This window comes from Myotis yumanensis, unplaced genomic scaffold, assembly GCF_028538775.1.
Source record: "Myotis yumanensis isolate MYYU_CA2020_CCGP unplaced genomic scaffold, mMyoYum1.0.hap1 SCAF_8, whole genome shotgun sequence".
Classification (NCBI taxonomy): Eukaryota; Metazoa; Chordata; class Mammalia; order Chiroptera; family Vespertilionidae; genus Myotis; species Myotis yumanensis.
In genome coordinates, this window is record NW_027223759.1 from 53,093,857 (window position 1) to 53,118,606 (window position 24,750).

General features: G+C 37.6%; 1 protein-coding gene across 7 annotated transcripts in view; it reads right to left on the reverse strand.

Moving 5' to 3' along the window:
• Positions 1-550: 550 nt before the first annotated feature.
• Positions 551-24,750, reverse strand: part of SLC4A10 (solute carrier family 4 member 10) — a 228,564-nt gene continuing 204,364 nt past the window's right edge. For 6 of the 7 annotated variants that reach the window (XM_070422867.1, XM_070422869.1, XM_070422871.1 and 3 more), the window contains 5 exons: positions 24,098-24,271; positions 23,041-23,163; positions 13,864-13,931; positions 9,652-9,768; positions 551-3,286 (listed from right to left, as the gene is read on the reverse strand). In XM_070422867.1, coding sequence (XP_070278968.1) covers positions 3,220-3,286; positions 9,652-9,768; positions 13,864-13,931; positions 23,041-23,163; positions 24,098-24,271 — 549 coding nt within the window. In that variant the 3' untranslated portion in view covers positions 551-3,219. Of the gene's footprint in view, positions 3,287-8,785; positions 8,825-9,651; positions 9,769-13,863; positions 13,932-23,040; positions 23,164-24,097; positions 24,272-24,750 lie in introns of all 7 variants that reach the window. The other variant, XM_070422868.1, reaches the window with a different exon arrangement.

Genomic DNA, 24,750 nt, shown 5'->3' on the forward strand with positions numbered 1-24,750 from the left:
CCACATGTGGCCCTCGGGCCATAGTTTGAGGACGCCTGCTCTGGAGAGTTACAAAGGAGAGATAAACACTATTCCTGCCTTCAGGGAGCTTATAAACAAATGGCAGAAGTAAGTTGCATGGCAGACATCTATGACTACACTCACATCTGATGGCAAGACTATGTAGATACAAAGCTGAATCCATGGTAAAAATGGATGTAATGAAGAGAATTAAAGGATGGGTGGGAGCAGGTGGCCTCTAGGCCCAGATGAACCAGCCACTGGCTGAATTTTGTACTACACTGAGATTTCTTCAACAGTCCCAGGATTACTGTGATATCATGCTTTTCTTTTCTTTTTTAAAAATATATTTTTATTGATTTTAGAGAGAAAGAGAGAGAGAGAGACAGAGAGGGAGAATCACTGATTGGCTGCCTCCTGCACACCCCCCACACACTGGGGATCGAGCCCACAACCTGGGCATGTGCCCTTGACTAGAATCAAACCCAGGACTCTTCAGTCCGTAGGCCAACGCGCTATCCACTGAGACAAACCAGCCAGGGCGATATCATGCTTTTCAAAACATTTATTTCCAAGTAGAACTCAAACACATTATCTAAAGGAATGCTCTACATAAACGGATTTATAATATAGCTATTATATCTGGAGTGACTTACTAAGTACCCAGGGAGTACACTTCAGTCTATTTGGATGCAGTCTTAATAGAAGTTTATAGACCACTCACAGAGTTTGGTTTGAGCCTTGGAGAACCATCCTGGGAGCAGCTGTTAAATGGTAGCAATTACAAAGTAAACTCAAGGGTCATGAGAAAAGTATTAGTCCATACATTAGAATTCTGAATGCAATTATGGCTACAAATGAATAAGGTCCCCCCACCTGACATATTGTAACAAACAGGGAGGAAATCCTTTTGCCACTGAGAGTGAAAACAGAAGTCTAAGGTGTTCCAATAATAAGAAATCCTGCTAATGACCTTGAAACATTTTGGGTATGAGCAATGCTATGTACTCGAGTTCCTGCTCTCTGGAAAAATGAAGACATACATTCTAATATACCTCTCAAAATATTCTGTTCATAAAGTTCAAATTGTATTAATACTCTTGAAATGTCTACTTCACCAAGTTTTCTTTATATGAAGGTTTCTAAATTTAAATATTCTGGTCAAACATTGATTTACTGATTAACACTAAGAGGAAAAAAGACAAGACACTTGAATCACAATTTAAAATGTGCAAGAAAATTAGTTAGGATAAATATTTATTTCCACATAACATTTCTTAGTTGTGAAAAACACAATATCCTAGTCACATTTACACTTTACTTAAACTTTGCAATAAATTACATTCAAGATATTCACTAATTTTGACCAGGAATCTGAAATTAGGAAGAAATATATAACACTACATTTTTCTTATATTTTATAAGATTTCAAAATAGTAGGATTAACATAAGGATATCATTAAAATTCACACAAGAACAAAATGACTATAAAAATACTCAGAAATACAGAATTTCATTGGATATGATTGCTTATTCAAATAGGTGACCATGTGAAGGTTTTAATTCACTACGATCATTTTTAACAGAACAGTTATTCATATGTGAAAACACTAGTAGGCTGCTTATGGGACTGACTGCTAGTCTAAATCATAAAGCAATGGGAATGTTTATAATGTAGTATCTGTATTACAAAATATACAAAGGCAACACATTGAGAATGGAAAGTTTCTGTATTTTTTTCCTTGGCATTTATAAACACAGACTTTGTTCACTGCATATTCTTCTTATATTTTTTAGGCTTATGTTCCATAAAAGAAATGGCTCCTTAAAAGATTCTGAGGGGAATTTTTCAGAAGGCATCAAAATGTTGAACCTAATGAAGGCTCTGTTATTGGTGACTTTTTTACCCTTTATAAGCTTAATCACAAGAGCTTTTCCCCCTCACTTTTCATGTGCACTTATACACAGAATATGCAATGAATAGTTTGGAAAAGCAACAGGGCTCTGAATGATTATCAAATTGGACACTGAAGATCACTGATCATTCTTGGGAAACAAGAGAACTACATGATTTGGTTTTCGTTAACTTCACAATTCATCTAAAACAAAAAAAAATACTGTATTCTTAGTAATGCTCAAAAATTCTCAACTTTTCTTCCTTTTATATAAGCTTAGTAAAGATGATTTCATATGAACTGAAATATCTACAGAAGCTTTTCAAACAGAATCTGAAAATTTCATTTAAAAGATTATTTTTCTACAACATGCATTTAATTAAAAAGTGGAAAAGAGCTTTGTAGAAAAACAGAGACCTGTCAGTCTAACATTAGAACATGATTCAGAAGCAGCTTTAAGCAGTACATGACCTTTAGCAGCAGAGAACTGTACAGAAGTGGAATTTCATGTACAATGACTCACCATTGGTATTCCACGAGTTTGTATATAATAGGTTTATTTGGAAAATATTCATTGTCAACGGGAGAGAAATTTAACAGCATATTTCCCATAAAGGTTCTTTTGAAAATCTCACAAAACTTACAAAGTTTTTCTAAAGCCTTTTGTACAGGCCTAGTATTTGATCATGTAATCACAACTTGAATTTTAAGCAAATACTACTTGACTCTTTGCATTAGTGTCTGATTCTTTTAAACAAGTTGTGAATAGGTTTCTACATATTTTTTTTCCAATTTAAGTTTTAGTTACATATAAATTCTTAACTATTAAATGTATCATATTAAATCAAGGAAGTGCATAAATTCAATTGTTAAAAAATGCTTTCCAACTAAATTTTTAATCTGGTTATTGTGAAATAAGTCACTAATACAAAATAAGAAGTAAGACTACCTTTCAAAATTCTTCTCAATGAAACTACCAGGTATCCTCAGGTCACTACAGTAGGAAAATACAAACTAGGTAAATATGACTTATCTCTTTAAGAAAGCGGTTGCTCTCATAAAACTGGCAATGAGAATCCAGTGTTTACAAATGCCTAACACACAGCAAGGAATGCAGAGGTTCTTCAGTAGCTATTGTATATGCTCACAAGTGTGTCTCACTGCTCAGAAGTTTAAACACAAAAAGAAACAAGTATTGCACTACTTACAGTACGAAGGCGGATGTGGGATGAGAGACAGAATTTACAATACATGATCAAAGCAGTTTTATTAATAATTGTGGCACTCTTCTCATAGATTTGTAAAAAATAAATTGAAGATCAAGTCATAGACAAGTCTCCCTGTCAACACCTTTCTGTGAGTCAGCTTTCTTCTCTTTTCGGCTTTCACTGCTACAGGGGGGAAAAGGAGAAATTTATTACTGCAATTCAGCATGGCTACTGTGAGATCTGCTTGCTCAGACACAAAACCCATCTGCCCCGAAGCGCCACAAGGGCCCTTAGGCATTGCGCTTTCATGCTGGGAGCACACACAGATAGATAGCAACAATTAAAATCCTCCGTACTCAGTGAGATAGAAACCAAGAACTGCAAAAAAGGGGGAAATTCAAAACACAGACAGCAAAGACCAGACATTTTAAAAACAGTTTCAAAAGCATGCAGGATTAATACCGTGGTTTTCGTTCGGGAAAGTGAATCACTGATGATTACTGAAAATGCCAGTTAAGCCCATCTTAAGATAGCACTGACACTGTAAATGACAAAAACGAGATGTCCCAGAAGGTATTTCTGGGCTCTGCTGCAAGTGGCCCGCCAGTCCTCTGTGCATGGACTGGATCCTGAATCTCAGCGAGAACCCTGTCCTGGTCAGTAGGTCTGGAAGGAGATGGCCACCCCGCACACTGCCCTCCGGACATCCGTGCTGTCTCTTAACAGACAGACCCTGTCCATCCCGGGAACAATGTTCCACCTCACTCAGTCCAGAATAAACTCATTCCCAAGTGGCTTCTATTTTAGCTATTCCGTAGTTAATTTCATTAATGGGCAAGCTGGTAATGTGACTCTCCCGTTTTGTCTTCTTTTTCCTCAATATTTTTCTGATGTACATTTTTCCTACTCTCACACTGACAGTTTTGATGGAAACTTCCAACAATGTGCTCACATGCTCGAAGCTCACGCTGAGAATGTATGCTTCAATAAGGACAGGTGCTCCTCCCCACCACTTCCCTCCGTGTCTGAGCCGCTCTGTGACCCTCCCTGCTGCTGACACGGAGGGCAGCCCGCAGCTGGCCGGCCTCTGAGGCCTGAGCTGGAAAAACCCAGACATTATTACTGTTCAAGTTAGGCCTTAATATGAATTTATAAAATAGTTGCTGGTGGGGAAATCCTTGGTTTTAATAACTCTTTTCCAAGGATTACAGTGACAGCTAAAACCCTTTATTCTATGGGGTCTCCTGTGCAGCTTTTACAATGGTCAATAACTTAGATATATTCTAAGAGTGTGTTTTTTAAATTGTTTTTCCTCCATTTCAAGCTAGAAACAGCCTTTCTCAGTTGTCACCACCACCCGGCACCATCAGGTAAGAAGTGCCGGAGCTTCTGCCATCGGTGGCACACTGCCAGTGCTGAGAGCTGGTGTGAGCGAGTGTCTATGGCACCCGGGTTTATGCCTGCCACACTTCTCAGCGCACGCTACTTGCAGGTCAGAGCAAAGCAACTCTTCTCACTTTTCTTTTCTCCTTCCATGAGAAGAGATGACAGTGTGCGCATGATGTGTTGAGAGCCTTAACTCTGTATTTTTAACTCCTCTATCTAAATGACTCACTTTCTTCCACTTTAAGTTCCTTTCATATGACAAGTGTCTGCTACCCTACTTTCCAAATAAACTTTTCCTGGGGCTCTACCTGACTCCCGTCTCTTCGGCCAAACAAAGCCAATAAGAAGGGGCAGCTGGGGCAGGGAAGGAAGCCCTGGGCTTGGAACAGAAAATTACATTCCGTTCCTGGGAGCTGAGAATGAGCTGTATGACCTTGGCTAGTGATTTAACTTCTCTGGAACCTGTTTCCTCATCTGTAAATTGGTTTGACCTGGATGACAAAGTTCTCCTGTACCTTGAATGCCAGGATTCTGAGGCTGGTATTCCCAACGCCAGTGAACGCCTGTCTTTTGAAAGATGGAAGGACAGATCCTATCTGCAGGAGATTTTGGGGACTGAGACACACTGGCCTCCATCTGTGCACAGTTTCTAAGTGCACAGGGCCCTGCTCCATGTGCTTTTGATAAATGAGCAAAAGCCTCGTGCACTATTAGTCACCAAGAGTGGAAAAAAGAGACTCAGGATGTCAACTTGGTTCCAGACATGCTTCCTCCTGGTGTGCTACTTTGATCATACTGGTTGTTTGGTTACAAAACAACCAATTATGATTCAGGATTTTTAAACTCTGAATCAGTGGTTTTTGTATTAGATTTCAGCACACTATGAAGCAGAAGTTTTATAACCACCTCAAAATATCTATAAAAAATAGAAAATTAAATTGTCTTACTGTATGGCTATTACTCTGTTCCTTGTTACACTGATTTTCTCATTGCCAATCAATTATAAACTTTCATTGTAATAGAGTGTATATATTTATTAACTATATTACATATATGTCATATCTATTATGTACTATTATAATAAAATATATTGCATGTCTATTACATGATATATATAACACATATTACATGTTTAATGTAATATATAGATATAGATCATATTGTATAGTACTCTGAAAAGACCAATGGATAGAAAATGGATGAGACAGTGTCCCTTCCCTTGAGGAGTTACAATTTAAAATAAAAGAAAGTAAAATTTCAAGAGAGAAAACAAGTTGACCCACTACATCCACGCTGCTAAGCAAGCTTGAAACTGTTATTTTTCAATGACACCAAAATAGAAAATACACAACATTTACCAACAGTCATGACAGGACCTAGGAAATCAGAGCAAGAAAGAAGAAGGTGGTGGGAGTGGGGACATGACACACAGGGGAGCAGGTAGGGTGGTCACAGAGCCTAGCCTCTGCCACCAGGGCAAACCTGCTTTTTCCAGGTACCTTCCCAAGGAACATCCAGCTTGGGTGTCGGTTTATAAAGCATGGCAGCTGCTCAGCTATTCTATGCAATGAAACCTGTTTCCACAATCCACTCAATAAGCTGAAGGGAGCTTGTCTCATGTGTGAATAGCACCACTGAACTAGGTCAAGTTAGACATCCCACAGGGGTGGTAGAATTCCAGTTAGTTCCTAGGAACTTCTTCCAGAGGACCTTTCAGTTACACTGAATAAAATATTCTTGTCAATGAAAAGTGAATGAAATAATGGAGAAAACATAACTGCTATTCCAAATTCCACTAACAAAGGGTATCTAGGCTCCTCTGTTAGTCCAGGATAACCAGGGATGGGGGATGGAGGAGCCAGTTTAGGTCTCAAGAGATACAGACCCTGGTAATCTGGTTTTTTAAAAATATATATATATATTTATTGATTTCATGGAGGAAGGGAGAGGGGGAGATAGAAACATCAATGATGAGAAAAAATCATTGATCAGTTGCCTACTGCACTGCACAGCCCCCCGTGGGGATCAAGCCTGCAACCCAAGTATATGCCCTTGACCAGAATGGAACCGGGGACCCTTCAGTCCTTAGGTCAACACTCTATCCACTGAGCCAAACTGGCTGGGGCTGGTAATCTGGTCTTTAGGCCTTTTTTTGCCAATGGATAATCTAGTAGGCACAAAATTTTCACAGTTCCTGGTCATACTTTAATGCTCCAACAGATACAAAGAGAAAGCAGTGGCTTTGGGAGGATATTGCTGTTATTAGTATTGGTGGTTTTAGGATTTCTGGAAGCCACACTCTTTCTCAGTTTCCATTGTTATGAAGATAAAAGACATTAACCACTAACTGAGAGATATTTAATCACATGCGGGTTCCATTCCCGGTCAGGGCACATACCTAGGTTTCAGGTTTGATCCGTGGTAGGGGCACATACAGGAGGCAACTAATCTATGTTTCTTCTTACATCGATGTTTCTCTCTCTTTCCCTTCCTCTCTCTCTAAAATTGGGTGAGGATTAAAATCACACACACACACAAGAAATTATACAGATTTTATTACATCTAAAGGTTAAAACACACACACACACACACACACAAGAAAAGTGGGTAAACTTTCATTCCACAATAGATTCTCATGCTAGTTGGAATATATATTCAAAGAATAAAGAACAAGTGGATATATCAAAATATAAATATTGGTCTATTTAAAATTGGACCTGCTTAAGACACATTACATTGATCACTAGAGTTAATCTCGTGTCTGAAATAATCTACATACATATTTTTAAAACAACTAGGCTTTTCTAGTGAAAAACATTACTTGACTTTACTACTTACTTTAAGGAGTACCTAAACTATCATAAAAACTTTTGCTTGGCCCTGGCCAGGTAGCTTAGTTGGTTGGAGTATCGTTCTGTACACCAAGAAGTTGCGGGTTCCATTCCCGGTCAGGGCACATACCTAGGTTTCAGGTTTGATCCGTGGTAGGGGCACATACAGGAGGCAACTAATCTATGTTTCTTCTTACATTGATGTTTCTCTCTCTTTCCCTTCCTCTCTCTCTAAAATTGGGTGAGGATTAAAATCACACACACACACACACACACACACACACACACACACAAAACACTTTTGCTTGAACCAAAGAAAAACAGAGACAGAGTTTGCATTAATGGATTCATATACTACAGGAAGAAAAGCCAACTATAAGTTCAAGTGTCTAAATTCTCCACATATTCCCATATCTGGCATTTATTTTAGACCCATAAACTTTGAGTTCATTTTTTTTTTTATAAATCAGAGAAATACCATATTTTTAATATTATAGTCCACAGGCACATATTTCAAGGGTTTGAGAAATTACCCCTCTCATAACTCTGATTTTCTTCCAAGACTTTTAGCAAAACTGTGTTACTGTGAGAATGACTCTATCAGACCATAGCAGGGATCTTTGGGAAAGGATGATTAAGCACGTATTAGAATAAAATCTGACCTCTGCTTGAGCCAAGCAAAGAAATACATGGAGATTTTAAAGTCCAGTTAAAAAACAGAAAGCATCAACCGGATGCTTTGAGAGAGTCTACTGAGTAATTTATATTAACCTCCTTTGGAGTAAGCGTTGGGTAGTTCCCTGAGGAGAGGGAGTGGAGGGGGTGGGGTGGGGAGGGAGGGAGGGGAGAGAGAGAGAGAGAGAGAGAGAGAGAGAGAGAGAGAGAGAGAATTCCCAGCTTTCTGAGGTGAACTCTTACACATTTGTTTTTCCTGTTTATGCTGTTGAGAACAGAGATGACACTGAAGCAGCATGCCATTTTGGGGTGACAAAAACCAGCAACAAGAGGTACTCCCTAAGTCTAATGTACCCTATTTTTCTAGCCCATGTTTCCAAATATTTCTCATGAAGCCAGATAAAGCTTGCAGGTTTGGAAGCATGGTGGTGCATAAATGGAAGCGCCCAGCTTTGCAATCTCTTAATGCAAGGGATACATTTTCTTTTTCCAATATAGAAATTTGATATCATTATTAAATATAGTTCTATGATATTTGTTGATTTATATATGATGCATTTGTATAAATCATGTGGGGGAGAAGTTTACTCAAGTTTCAAACCCTTTTAAAGAGCTGAGTCGTCATAGGAATACCATAAACAGTCTGATACTGGATCTAAGCCCACGACTCTGCATGCCTTTTGCCTCCCCAAAACTCACACAGAGAACATAGGCTGACCAGGTTTCTAGAAGACACCATTTAACATAAGGAAATACAATTAAGGAGTAAGTTTGAGGGAGAGGGTCTTACCTTTGGGAAATCAGCTTCTAGAGTGATTAGGAAGGGGAGCTTATAACAAAAACGTAATATAAAAATTAAGTAGAAATAGTTAATTTAAGGTCATGAAAATAAAGGAACTTAATAATTAAACATGGTCCCAAATCCCTCAATCACTCTTTAATAAGAAGATATATTAGCATAACAGAGATTTTTCTTTAGATCAGCATCTAAGCAGGCTGATGGTTTGAATATCTTATTTATAAATTCTGGAAAATTTAGTTGGAAATCCTATGATGACTCTTGTTATTTAAGGACACACTCTTCCCCCAGCATGCATTTAAAACTATCATCCACAACTACAGGAGTTGTTTGTAATGCTTTCACAGATAAGTAAGAATGAACAGAACTTTCTGGAGCTGAAAGTTTGGGGGGTAAGGAGGTTAGAGAACATTTTCAAAGGGTTGAGTAGCAGACTGGAAATATGCTAAATACAAAATCACCATTTTATGTTTCATATGAGTTTTTAAAAGGACATGAGGGAGTGCAAAATGTGGCCAGACACCAACAGGGTTTCTGGGAAGTGGGTGATAAGGGAAAACAATAAAATCTTACTGCAAAAGACTAGGCCAAAATGAATGTCCAAAGATGTCATGCATTGGGACCCATTTATAGCACCATTACTCCCCACTGTCAAAGTTTTGGAGTGAACTTTTAATTTGAAAGGGAGATAAAAACAATACCAACTAATATGATAATTACAATTTCTACCCACTTTTCAAAATAATTTTCTGAAATATTTTACATCTAAATTTGATGAAAAACTATTATACTTTTGCTATTGGATTCATTTCAATAGCTGGGATCAGTATAAATTCATATTATATTAGAATTCAAACCTTTTAGAAGGAAAGCTTGACTCCTTTTCTTTTGAGTTATCGGCAGTAATCAGAAGGTTTCTCCACAAGGCAGTCTTTGACATTTCATCAGAAATATTGATCACAGATGGATCATCTCTAGATAGTTTATCCAAAATGAAATAATAAACAATAAATAAGCAATTGAAGATATTTAGTGATAGAAACAAATATAGGACAATAGTATGCCTGTGTGTGTGTGTGTGTGTGTGTGTGTGTGTGTGTGTATATATATATATATATATTTCTTTTGATAATTAAAAATTTAAAAGTATTGAATAGTTTTCTCAAAACATTTATGAAAAATAAAAATCTAGACAATATATTCTAGTTACATAGAAACTGGTTTGGCTACAGTTTTCCAAATTTATTTCAAATTATAGAGATCAGGTGCTGCATGTTCACTGCCTAGCCTCTTCCCCTAATATTTGTAGCACAGCAGACCCACTTCACTCTCTGCTTAGACCAGGGGTGGGCAAACTTTTTGACTCGAGGGCCATAATGGGTTCTTAAACTGGATGGGAGGGCCGGAACAAAAGCATGGATGGAGTGTTTGTGTGAACTAATATAAATTCAAAGTAAACATCATTACATAAAAGGGTACGGTCTTTTCTTTGTTGTTTTATTCATTTCAAACGGGCCGGATCCAGCCCGCAGGCCATAGTTTGCCCACGGCTGGCTTAGACTCTACAGTTACTCCCACTCACTCAGAGCAAAAGGCAAGTAGATGGACTATTAGGCTCTGTTCCCACCCTCACCTTCCTACTTCATCTTCTGCTCTTACTCCCCTGCTCCTTCCTCTCCAGCCATATGAAATGGCTTCCTGACTGTTCTGAATCACCATAAGGCTTGTTGCTGCCTCACAACCTTGTACCTGCTCTTCCCTCTGCCTTCAATGTTCCTTCACATGGTACAAACCTTTCCCTCTTTTGTTCAAATGCCACCTACTCAGACAGGCCTTTGCTGACTACTCTATTTAAAATGTCTATTTTTATCCCCTCAAAGCACCCTCATTCCTCTTTTTTCACTTTTTGTTTTTATTGTACTTTTCATTACCTGAAATAGTACTAATAAAAGGGTAGTATGCTAATTAGACTGGGTCAACCAGACATCTTCCAGATGTCTGTCTTCCTTCTGGACAAAGCCACGGTGGCGGGGGCCGAGGCAGAGGTAGTTAGGAGTGATCAAGTTGGCATGGGGGCAGTTAGGGGCGACCAGGCCAGCAGGGGGCAGTTAGGGGGCAACCAGGCCAGCAGGGGGGCAATTAGGGGGCGATAGGCAGGCATGTAGAGTGGTTAGGGGTGATCAGGCAGGCTGGCAGAAGAGCAGTTAGGGGGCAACCAGGCTGGCATGGGGGCAGTTAGGGGGCGACTAGGCTGTCAGGGGACCAGGTAGGAGGTGATCAGGCCGGCAAGCAGAGGCAGTTTGGGGTGATCAGGTAGGCAGGTAGAATGGTTAGGGGCCAATAGGCAGCCAGGCAGGCAAGCAATTAGGAGCCAGCGGTCCCAGATTGTGAGAGGGATGTTCAACTGCCAGTTTAGGGTAGTGGGATTGGGCCTAAACCAGCAGTTGGACATCCCCCGAGGGGTCCAGGATTGGAGAGGGTGCAGGCCAGGCTGAGGGACCCCCACCCAGTGCACGAATTTCATGCACCAGGCCTCTAGTACTATTATATTTGTTGGTATGTTTATTTTCTGTCTCCCCCTACCTCTAGTCTTCTTGAATATAAGCTTTATGGAGAATTCTTGACCATTGCCCCACTGCTGTTCCCCCAGACAGAGCCTGGCACTTCATACTTACTCATCAAATATCCTATATAATAAAAGCTTAATTCTATAAGTGTCTGGTCATCCATTCAACCAATACTAATGATATGCTAAGGCCGCTCAACCGCTCACTATGACGTGCACTGACCACCAGGGGGCAGACGCTCCGACTAGTAGGTTATCTTGCTGCTGGTGTCCAGCCAATCGGGACTGAGCAAGATGGGCCGGACATGCCCTGGAGCCCTCCTGCAGTACCTCTCTGGCTGGCCAAACTCCCGTGTCCCTTCCCTGCCCCGAATGTGCACCAGTGGGGTCCCTGGGCCTGGCTTGCACCCTCTCACAATCCGGGACCCTTTGGGGGATGTCGGAGAGCTGTTTTTGACCTGATCTCCCAGGCCAGGCCGAGGGACCCCACTGGTGCACGAATCTGTACACCAGGCCTCTAGTCTGTTAAATAAATGAAGGCATCCTGTGTATTTGGCTGGGTTCTTTCCCAGTGGCTTGGGGAGCTTGTAATATCAGCATTTATACCAGGCTGGGTGTTTTTTTGTTTGCATTTTTAAATGGCACCAATTATAGGTGACATCCATAATGTTCCAAACATTCCCACGGCTAGAAACACAAGCAAAATGCAGCAGAGACAAATCATAGACCAAGTCAAGGAAAGTTTCATTGATTGAGGAAATAGCACTCTTCTCACTACATGTAAAAAAGATTCTCTGCTGTGAAAAAGAAAGAAAGGAAAGAAAGAGAAGAGAGAGAGAGAGAGAGAGAGAGAGAGAGAGAGAGAAAGGAAGGAAGGAAGGAAGGAAGGAAGGAAGGAAGGAAGGAAGGAAGGAAGGAAGGAAAGAAATGAAAGAGAGAGAAATAAAATCCTAGCCTGACCTCACATGGCTCTCATTGCTAGTTTTCACAAGAGGGCAACAAATACAATTTTTAAGAGAAACACTAAGGGTCTAGAGCAGTGATGGCGAAACTTTTGAGCTCGTCATGTCAGCATTTTGAAAAACCCTAACTTAACTCTGGTGCCGTGTCACATATAGAAATTTTTTGATATTTGCAAACATAGTAAAACAAAGATTTATATTTTTGATATTCATTTTATATATTTAAATGCCATTTAACAAAAAAAAATCAACCAAAAAAATGAGTTCGCGTGTCACCTCTGACATGCGTGTCATAGGTTCGCCATCACTGGTCTAGAGCAACACCTTGGGTCTCATAGGCCCCTTTCCTTGCCTAATCTAGACATGTATTCATTAATTCCTCTAATTCACCTAGCCTTTGGGGACTCAAAGCATAAAATCAAGTAATTCCCTAAAGAATGTCATTTGGAGTACAAGATTTTTAAGATATGTGACAGTCTTGTGAGCAAATAAGTTTGGAAAATGCTGGATTAAACCGTTGAACTTTTTTTAATGCAATACTGTCTAGATTTCTGAATATGCCTATGTGCTTTGTGAATTTACAAACTGGAATACAGTCTGGGACATTTTCCAAACTTATTTAACCACATAATCCTTTTGAAAGTGGTATCATCTGAAACTAGGTTTCTATAGAATACACTTGAGAATATGCTGATTCAACTAAATAATCAACAGGACTTTAAAACTTAAATATTGCTTTTAAAAAGATAAAGCACTTTCTATACTTGTGCCTATGCTTAAGTGGTACAAAATTATATATGTTTTAAATCTAGGAAATATGATTTTACAGTAAGACCCTGAAGATCTAGAAGACTCTTTTTTTTAACACTATGACAAATTTCCTCCTTAGAGAAAAGTCTCTTCTGCTTTTTTTACGGCATTGCCTTATATTATTCCTAAGTAATTTGAGACCATATATAGAATTTTTTAGCCAGATACTTTCAAAATTTTTATTATAATTTATAAGAGTTTGCTTTCTTTTGCTATATCTTTGTGCATAAAGACAATTAGCATATTTTAGAGAGTTACATAAATATTTCCTAAAATGACTGGTAAAATTTCCTTTAAGTTAGGAAATAGATTACCTCTTTGGAAGTGCCTTTTAGGGATAATCTCACAGAGTTCAAACATTTAGCTGTGATCAATTTAGTGAATACCTAGCTCATTTATCTCAGAATTGAATCTTGACTTGTCTTCAGATGCTACTTTCAGAGGATAAGAAAGAGAGCTTTCATATCCCTTATAAAATATGAGAAGAAAAGACTTCAAACAGTAGTTCCCTGCCCCCCTTCATTTTAAGCTACTTGGCCACAGTCACATAGCTATTAGTGACAAAACCTACTACTGGGACAGAGTAATCTAATTCCTAGCTTCAGTTCTTTCTACTCTAATGCAACTTCAGCAAACCTCTATAGGAATCCACGTAGTACAGAATTTTTAAGTAGAGCATATAACGAAATGTGCCATTTCTCCAATTGTCTGTTTTCACCTTTCTATCTTACCTGTAATGCCCTTCCAATGGGAGTTGTACTGTACCCTCATCTTCCATAGCTAGCATACTTTGTTCTTCCTGGAAAGATAAATGTAAAATATATAAAGTGAACCTGATGAGTCTCCCTTTTACATTGAAGAAGAAACACAGACTAATGTTTCACTATCTCATTAACCCCAGGACCTTCCACTCTGTTTGCACTCATTAATGCTAGCACAGGTCCTTTCAATGAAGAAAGCATCCGCTACCAAGAACACAAGTAATTAATGAGAGTCTCATATCACAAAGTAATTTCAATGCTAACAACAGTCTCTTTCATGTTAACTTCCAAGCAGATTTTTTTAAAAATCAATCTGCCCTAACTGGTTTGCTCCGTGGTTAGAGTGTTGGCCTGAGGACTGAAGGGTTATGGGTTCAATTCTGGTCAAGGGCACGTACCACAGTTGCAGGCTCAGGGAGTGTGCAGGAGGCAACCTATCAATGTGTCTCTCTCACATTGATGTTTCTCTCCCTATTTCTTCCCCTCCCTCCTACATTCTCTAAAAATCAATGGGGGGAAAAAATCCTCCATTGAGGATTAACAAACAAACAAAACAACCTAAATTTTACAAGGACAAAAGTATGAGTAATATAGGGTGTCCCAAAACTCACGCAAGATTTGCAATTGAATTCAATTGCAAATCTTGCGTGAATTTTTGGGACACCCTATATAATCATTTTCATTGTTGTAAAATTGAAATTATATTCCCAGAATGCTCTATTAGAAGGGAATGAGGGGTGTATTTAGAGCAGTGATTCTCAAACTTTAGCTTACATTAGAGTAATGTAAAGGCCTTGTTAAAAATACACATTGCTGGGCCTCACTTTCAGATTCAATAGGTCTGAAGTAGGGCCCAAAAATTTACATCTCTAATGAGTTTCCAGGGGACACTGATTATGCTGTTCTGAGGACCACACTTTGAGAACCATTATTAGGAGAGACTGGAGAGACTTGGAAAAAGATAGTAAAAGATATCTTCTTGTATGGACCAAAACACAGGTGTGTTTTCCACTTAGGGATGCATCTTAGGCTTTTGCTTTATGCTTTAGGTTTCTTCTTATAATGACAATATCCCACCCTTCCCAAAGGGTGGAACTGCTTTATATAGTTATTTCTTCAGATAAAACATTTTAAAACTATATATCTGGGATAAAGATAATCTTGTTACCATACAGAAATATCCTGCTTTAGTTTTCAATAATGTTATCATCAACTTCTTTCCATACAGCAAAAAAGAAATTTAGTTATCTGTAAATTATAGTTCCAGTTTAATGCATTTGTTTTCAAAGAGTCAATTAGCAATGCTCAAGTTCAGAGAGCTATTTAGGACCATTAAAAAATCTTAGAATTATTGTCTTAAAGTCCAAAAATGGAATTTTAAGTTGTATAAAGATGAAGAGCTAGGCAGCTCCCTGACCAAATGGGAACTGAAAAGAGAAAATGGGAATAACCTGGAGGCTCATTGCCTTCCCTCTTTCAGTAGCTTAGCAGTAGCTTGGCTGATTTAAATAGGCTTCCAGAGAGATATGACCTTTGGTTGATGTCATTATACTTGGCATGCAAAGCTGTTCTTGCAACCTCTATATTGCTGACCTTGGCCCTCAACTTGCATGTTGCCTGGTCTGAAGACCGCTAGCCATATTTCTTGTTACTTAAAGACTTAAAGAAACAATGTTTGCTAGAGTCTCTTCAACTAACCCATGAAAATTAATATAATATAATATAATATAATATAGGCATGTCTCATTTTTTAAAACATCTTTTTTAAAATGTATTTTATTGATTTTTTACAGAGAGGAAGGGAGAGCGATAGAGAGTTAGAAACATTGATCAGCTGCCTCCCGCACACCCGCTACTGGGGATGTGCCCGCAACCAAAGTACATGCTCTTGACTGGAATTGAACCCGGGACCCTTCAGTCCCCAGGCTAATGCTCTATCCACTGAGCCAAACCGGTCAGGGCCAGGCATGTCTCATTTTAACTCTTATAGTACTTGCTTCTACATCCAACCTGCAGACCAAGGCAGGCTCCTCTGCTGGGACCTTGGCCATGTTGCATACAGAATATCTATGCCCAGGCTTATGCTGTGGAACAATGGAGAGGCCAGGGGAATGCCTGAGTTCTGCTGTCTCTCTGTGCCTCGCCCCCCAAACCCTATGTTACATTTCTACTCTGTGGTACCAATGGTATGTGTCTGTTACCCCTTTGCATTGCATAAATCAACTCTATTCTCTTTTTCTGTTGTTCTTTAAGGAAAGATTTTCTTTAAGAACCATCATATGTTCTTTATTACTTGTGTATTATGCCTAGTCCCCTTGGCATTTGGCAGTGCTATTAGAATTAATTTATGGTAAATAGATAGTACCATTTGTTTTAAATTATACATTTAAGCATCTGAGCAGAGCAAATCTGTAGTCTAGGTTGAGGCATGTCTTGCAAATAGGTTAGTCACTATACATGGAACATAATATACATGTCATGTTAATTTATGTGCACATCCTTGAGGCCAAAAACAGAGCATATGTATCCTTTCAGATAGATGTGGTTATTTTTTTTATAGAAAAGGTTACCTAAATGTATAGGGATGAACATAAAGAGGAAACATTCAGTGATCTCAAATGCTATTTAAGTAAAACCAAGATACAAGCAAAATGCAATTATTTCCAAAATGCAATTATTATCCACTGAAAGGTAAGCTTGGTATATAGTATCTTTCTTGACCAACTCAGAATAAAATCTCAAAAAGCCAGGTAGAAAGGTTTAATAAATGAGTAAAGTTCAAAAAAGCTAAGAGAAGAACAGTGCCATCAATGTTTAGGTGACCTGGCAGCAGAAAACCAAGACTCAAGATTCAATATAAAAAATAAAAAAAAATGGACCAAAGCTTTGGGAACAATTTTGTTTTTTCCTCAGATGATTTTCCACTTTTCTCTCAAATTGCTTTCAATAATTATTTTGCACTCTGTGGCTTGTTAGCATGTGTGGGCTTTATACTAGTCATAATTCTATCCAAACAAAAACTCATCACCTCTAAAGATAGCATTCCCAAGCCATGCTTATCTGAGGAGAACGTGGCAGAGCAGCCGCTGCCTTTCGTGCCAGAAGGAGGCTGGGTGGGCCCCAGTGCTCTGGATGGAGGGCCGGCTGCATCCCAGGCAGCACTGAGGAAGCCAAAAATTGAGACTTTCTGGGGAGGAGCAGTCAAATCAGGCACTAGCCGTCACGACAATCGCAACCTAGTTTATCTCAATCATACAGTAAAAGAAAGTGAGAGCATAAAGCTGAGTATCCACCACTTTTTAAGTCAGAAGGACCTTAAAATGAGTTCTATTCAGCACTTCATTCACACAGGGTCCATCAAAAATATGCTGAATCCTACCTACAACATGATGAAGATCTTAAAAGGATGATGATCAAAGTCTACCCAAGAACATTTGAAGGGTTTTGCCAATTTGACTAGAGGAATATTCATACTATGATTTGAATACCATATCTTAATTAAGATAGTCCAAAGCCTTCTTCAGATACCAGATAAGTCAGTGGTTCTCAACCTTGGCTGCACATTAGAATCACCTGGGAATCTTTTTAAAATCCTGATTTCTGGGCCCCATCCTTCAGAAATTCTGTTTCTTTGTTGCTAATGTTGTGGCCCCACCCCATAACAAAGAAACAGAATTTCCGGAGGATGAGGCCCAGAAATCAGGATTTTAAAAAGATTCCCAGGTGGCATTGAGAAAACATTAGTCTCAACATAAGACCAGAAGTGGGCTACTGATAAGTGCAGCCAAGGTTGAGAACCACTGAGATAAGTGAAGGACAGTTAATGCTATATCCAGTGAAAGGCAGGAAAATTGAGGCTTAAAAAAATCCATTCAAAAGCACCCAAACATTTACTGAGCATGTATTATGAGATAGGTATAATCTAGCAGCTATTCATAAATTCATTTAACAAATATATATTAAGCATCATCTATACGACAGGTAGTCTCCTAGGTACTAGGGATACAGCAATGAAAAGGAAGATATAAACCCTAATCTCAGAGGACAAGAAGTATCACCTTAAAAACTATAGGAACAGAGAAAGTGGTATCTGACCCCATCTTATTTGATCAGTTTGGTAGTAGAAAGGAAGAATCTCCAGGTAGTAAAAAGGAAAAAACTCTAAGTAGGCCAGGGATAAAAGTTGTCTATAAATAAGATGTATTTGCATGACAATAAACAACTAGCCTGGCTGGAGCCAAAGGTCTGTGCTGAGTATTAGTGGAAAATAAAATTGGAGTTAAATTATGGGGTGTTTTGATAAATAGGATGCTATATATAAAATTATATTATGAACCTGAATTATATTTTGTGATAGCATAAAAAATACCATGTTACCTAACACATGCTCTACCTTAGTGAAATAGGTAGCATCTGTTACTATATCCATATCTCAGGTAAAGTCTGTATTTATGTAGGAGCCCTCAATTTGCCCAAAGTGCAAACAACAGCAAAGAGCCAATGTTGACAAAAATTCTTAGAGTATTACTAGTAGATAGAAAAATATTCAGCAATTTTAGAATTCATAGATTTTTAAGAAATAGAGGGGTCTTCAAGTTTAACCCCTTCATTTTATCTAAGAGAAAAACAAGGAAAGCCAAAGAACATAAGAGTCTACCATTTCCTTCCTAAATTAGTGATAGAATAGATAATGCTGCAAAAATTCCACATATATTACATATAATATATTATATACACACATATATACAATACTTTTAATGCCATAAACTATTATATCCCTAAGAGGTATTTTTAATACTCCCAATAGATAGAAGAGTCAACACATACACTACTCACTTTACTGATGAAAGCCAAAAAGAAGTAAAGGGGCAGAGAAGTAGTCCACACAGAATTCATATGAATAGGTGGAGGCAACATATGTCTTTCGTCAGAATGTTTGATTGTGTCTAAATGACTTATCTAAATTATTATAAAATACAAAAATTCTGATAGAGTAACCTTGGATTTAGAAGAGCATATTCTGGAGATATAGTCTCTGTGATTTTTAGGAAGTCTTATCTCGTATTTTAGCATGAATCAGAAATACCTGGAGGTCTTGTTAACACAGAGTACTGGCCCTCTCCCCAGAGTTTTGAATAGAAGATCTGAGTAGTGTCCAATAATTTGTCTTTCTAACAAGTTGCAGGTGTCGGCTGATACAGCAGAGATCCTGGGACTACACTTTGAAAACCCACTGCTTGAGGGAAAATATGCTGGCCTCAGTCTAACATTCAGAAATAACATCTGTCTGTGTAATAATTAAGACATGCTTCCAAAATCCACAACAAATTCTGATCTTTCTTAGCAGTATAGACATGCTCTGTGGTAGGTTTAATTGCTCTTGTTTTTAGATTGCTTTTATATCTTCTTGGCCTTGTTCATGGTCATGCTTCATATACATCACAAGTCTCACTAGCCCCCTTTTTGCCTTTTTTTATAGCGTATATGTTAGAGCGAACCTACTATAAACCAAGAGGTGTCACTACCATGATCACTGCCCAGAGCTGAATTTCCAGGATTTACTGAACACTAACTGCCTTCTCCCCCCACCCAGGAGCAAACATGCTGCTAGGGCTTTCTGCTTTTAACAGCAGCCCTTTTGTCAAATGGGTACCATGTCCTAGAGAATATTTAAGCAGCAAGGAAGGCTTGTTGGTACTCTGAGCACATTTGGACATCCAGAATTTGATTCTGCTGTCTTCCCTTTACACAGAGCAATGTGCAAAATGTCAGGGTTCCAATATTCATTTCTATCCTGATTATAATCCTTTCTTTCTAAAAACTGAAGCATATGCATATGCATATGCATGAAGTACATGAAAATTTGGAACAGAAGCTCTGCGACCTTGGACTGGCCTGTGTAGCTATTTATTCTGCTTAACTCATTATTGAATTTTAAGGTCAGACTAATGTTTTCTCAATGCCATAAGACCAGAAGTGGGCTACTGATAGGAAAACCCTGGTGTATAAAGGTATAAGCTTGTAACTACCATCAAAAGGACAATAGGTGAGAAGACTCTAAATTCGAGTCTCAGGGAGTTGAGACATTTCTGCTCTTTATCACCTTCCCAGATCATATCAAAGTGACTCAATTAATACTTTTAATGCCATAGGATGCTATATATAAAATTATATTATGAACCTGAATTATATTTTGAACCTATCAGTTTGGTAGTAGAAAGGAGTAATTGCAGAAATGCAACCTTTCTAGAGATCTTGTCCATTTACCACCTCAGTGCACCACCTCCTGGGTAAGGGGGCCTGGGAGGACCGGCCACAGGAAGGAGTCACATCCTTCAGGAGAGTCCCCAGCCGCAGGAGTGAGATCCCAGGAGCCAGGTGACCAAGTAGAAAATCAACCAGAATTTCCTTTCTGGTGTATTGCTTCTAACATCTTATTTCCAAGTTATAAAGTGAACATCTTTAAATTTCCTTTTCTTCCTCCAGTTGTCAGATGGAGAATTATCTTTTTTTTTTTTGCACTGGTCATACCTATATTTTAATGTTTGATAATGGATTGTTTTTTCACTGTATTATTGGTGCTCTTGTTTCTTCCCATGTACTGAAGATCCCATGAAAGTATTATCATATTAATTTATCTGAAATTTTAAGTGTCGGTAAACCTGCCTGATTTAATGTATTGCCACTTTTTTCACATATGCACATCTGAAGGATACCCCTGTAAAATTGCCTCAATAAATCTCTAATGTATTTTGTATCCTTTTGGAAAACATGAGTTCTGTGAAATCTAGCAATATTTAATTACTTCTAAAATCATTATCATCATAATCAGAAAATAGTAAACACCCATTAGAGTACAGTGGGTCTATAATGGGAAAAAAGTTAGAAGTTCATTAAACAGTGTCTCTGCCTATCTGAGATTAATGAATTCCAAAGTGGACACCTGGTACACATGCATGTAAGTCCCATATATATATGTGGCCATGGGAGTGGATCTGTGCAATGGAAATGGCAGATTCTAATACATTTATGATTATGATCATATTTGTTCTCTCCTACTTGGCGGACATATAAAGGAGAAATTTTTTTAAAAAATTAAAGATAATATGTTATATAGAAATACCAGTTTTCATTTTACCAAGTTCTAGAAGGACAAAAAATGCCCCATAGTACGGGTCTGGCCTGAGGAGAACGCTGTGGAAGGGATGACTAGAAGGCTGGGACTGTTGCCACCTTTTTCCTACAGAAGTAATAAAGAGAATTGACATAAAGTCAAAGCAAAAAAAAGGTAAAATTACACTAGCTACTGCTTCAGTATACTTAATAATATTTTCATTATCAGAAAGACTGAGTGGAAGCTCATAGGTTTTGAATTCAAAATTACCTTCTTTGGAATTTAAAGCTTCTGAGAAATTGCTTTCAATCTGAATAATTTTAATTACACCAAGTGTGGATAATTTAAGTCTTCAGAATTTCTTTATTCTGATGCCCATCTTATTTACGTTTAATTTATACCAAATTTACGTCATACGTTTTGAAATCGTATCTGATGATGAGAGCAAGCCTTGACCGAAAGCCCAAAAATTAAATAGAGACTATCAAAATATCTTAGTTAAAATATTATTTTTAAAAATAACTCATACCTAAATAAGAATATATCAAACAGAAAAGTAAAGTAATGATACTTTTATAATATAAATTTTAAATAATATAATAGTTTAAATTTTGTATTATAATTATTACTAGAAGTATGAGTCTCAGTATGCTTTCTACAATATTTGAGAAAACTGAACTATTCATACAGTGTTACAATACATCGTCGTGATCAGTTCCTAAATGTGGGAATCCACTGTCAATGAAGGGACGCCATGGAATAGTGAAGAAATACCAGACAGTCACATATTATGTAGCTATATTTGTAGAAACATCTGTGCAGAAATCTCATTAGACTTTGTGACCTATCAAGCTTCACCTAATGACTGAATAAAACCTAAGACCACTGAAAGGTTTTCAAACAGATTTCCCAAAGGCAAGAGGAATACAACCATGTTTTGAAAAAATATACTGTAGGTAAGAAAATGAATACGCTTACTAACCACCTTGTAGAAGAAGGAAAAGTGGAAAGAACGCACAATTGTCATCAAATATTTTCTTTCTTTTAAAAAAAAAATATATTTTATTGATTTTTTACAGAGAGGAAGGGAGAGGGATAGAGATTTAGAATCATCAATGGGAGAGAAACATCGATCAGCTGCCTCCTGCACACCTCCCATTGGGGATGTGCCCGCGACCAAGGTACATGACCTTGACCGGAATTGAACCTGGGACCTTTCAGTCCGCAGGCTGATGCTCTATCCACTGAGCCAAACCAGTTAGGGCTCAAATATTTTCTTTCATCTTCATTTCTATTCACGTGGAAATTTTGCTCCTATTTTTTATAATTTATGGGTTCAATCATTCTGCTAAATTATGTAAGGGTCACTTTTTTAACTTATACTCCCAGACTTACACCTGAATTTTGAATACTCCATAATACTTAAATTGCTTTAATATATGAAACAGGATAGGATAAATCAGTAGTCTATAAAAGCAATTAAATCCAAAAAGTTTCTCAAACAATAATCTTAAATCATTTTTGAAAGCAAATCAGATCAACATATTTTCCTCTTAAGTTTTTCATCTATTTCAAGAATAAATCATTTTATCTTTGGATTAAAATTATCTTTTGATTAAGACTTTGTCCCTAGAAAAATACCCACAGTGATAATTCTCCTTTTTGTTTCTCACTTATTCAACCAAAAAGCAATCATTGAATGACTATAATTTGGAAATAATTAAATATCTGTAAGTTTCTACCATCCACAGGGGAAGAATCAGAAAAATAAACTGTATAATTTTCATGATAATGAAGTACAAAGTATTATGTTTCACTAGGGATTGATTTCCTCGTGTAAAATATGCCCACTCGCTCTCTCTGTGTTCAAATTCCAACTTTATGGTTTTAAACATTAATCTTCAAAATGTGTCCACCTGTGCTTGTTAATCACTCATTGTCTAAAGAGAAACACAATAATTTAATTTTGCAAAGAGCTATTGTGTACAAGTGCTCCTTTTACTTTATAAGATATTTATTTTGCTATGACTTACTTCTTTTTCGGCATCTTCTAGTTTCTTTTTCTTGCTCTCAGGCATTAAATCATCTAACCAGCTGAGTTCCCGTTTGGTAAACAAAAAGTCCATCAACTTTCTTACAAATACCAGAGCTAAGACCTGAAATAAATAATAAAATAGTGTAAAATATGGGAGAAATGGAAATGGGATATGTAGATGTTTGTTTTTAGAAACAAGTCAATTTCAACTAGGACTGAGGTTAAAAATGAAATTTGAAAATTTATGTATATAACAGGTATTGTCTGTACTTTTGCTTCTTTTATTTCCCTTTCTTACCCTATCCTCTGAATAATGGCTATGGTGTTACTTACCCATTACAGAAGTCATTCAAAGAAGCTATTTTAAAAACTATAAAACATATTCCACTGTTTTCTTAAATACATATAGTTAATAGTTTGCTTTATTTTAAATGAACATTAAACTATCCTTATCTGTACTGAAAATATTTTAATTATTTTTAGCTATTCAAATTCACTATATTTTTGAAACATTTAAAACTTTGCCTGAAATATTTAATGAAATTTCATTTTCAAAATCCCCCAACTTTTCAGATTTGCTAGTATAGTTTTAAAGTTAAACTCTGCAAGTTTACATTTTCCCACCAACTTCAATTAATTCAAACAACGACTAGTATTCAGAATGATAGAGACAAAACTAATATGAGTCACTGATATTCATATATAATCTCAAACCCAATCTTAGTCACTAAGATTTTTTTAAAATATATTTTATTGATTTCTTACAGAGAGGAAGGGAGAGGGATAGAGAGAAATATCGATCAGCTACCTCCTGCACACTCCCTACTGGGTATGTGCCTGCAACCAAGGTACATGCCCTTGACCAGAATCGAACCTGGGACCTTTGAGTCCGCAGGCCGACGCTCTAGCCATTGAGCCAAACCGTTTAGGGCCTAAGATTTTGTGGTTAAAGTTTATACCAGGATTACCAGTAACTGTTCAGAATGACTCTATTGCTTCAATTCCAATAAGAGCAGAAAATCACAAAAAAGGAAAAAAAGTTAGAAGTTCCATACCATCATTGGAAAGACAATAGCAGCTCTTGAAACTTTTATTATCCACAAAAGGACAAGGCAACTCATCTGAATAACTGTGAAGAGATGGACTTTTCGAAGTGGAACATGCCTTAGATATATAAAATCTGGTTGATGTTTCGCAGGCATCCAGAAGAGCTTTATTCTATCAAAGAACTAAAAGATAAACAGGCTAAATTGATTTTTACAAACAACAATAAAAGTAGAACAAGTAAACATTTAATGTGGTCCAATATATTGTACATCTGGATCACTTTTAAGCTGACAGTCGGGCATCTGGATAGTAGTATTGTTATGCATACATTCTGAAATACTATGATATCAATTTTATAATATCCCACATTTTCTTGAAAATATGGACCCAGGTTGTAATTTAGAAGAGTTTAATAATATTAAAGACCACGCTAAATGTTGTTACCAGGAAGAGCATAGCCTTGAGAGACAAAACACCATCATCAACCTCTTTTTCATCGTCACATCACAATCTCTTCTTTTATTTGCCCCTTAAGCACCAGGGCTTCCTGGACTCCCATTCTGTCCTTTTCTCTCCTACAATAGTTTATGGCTTCAACTAAACATACTTCAGCTCTCTGTCTCGGGAACTCTCTGCCCATCTCCAGCTGCTGAGTCAGATG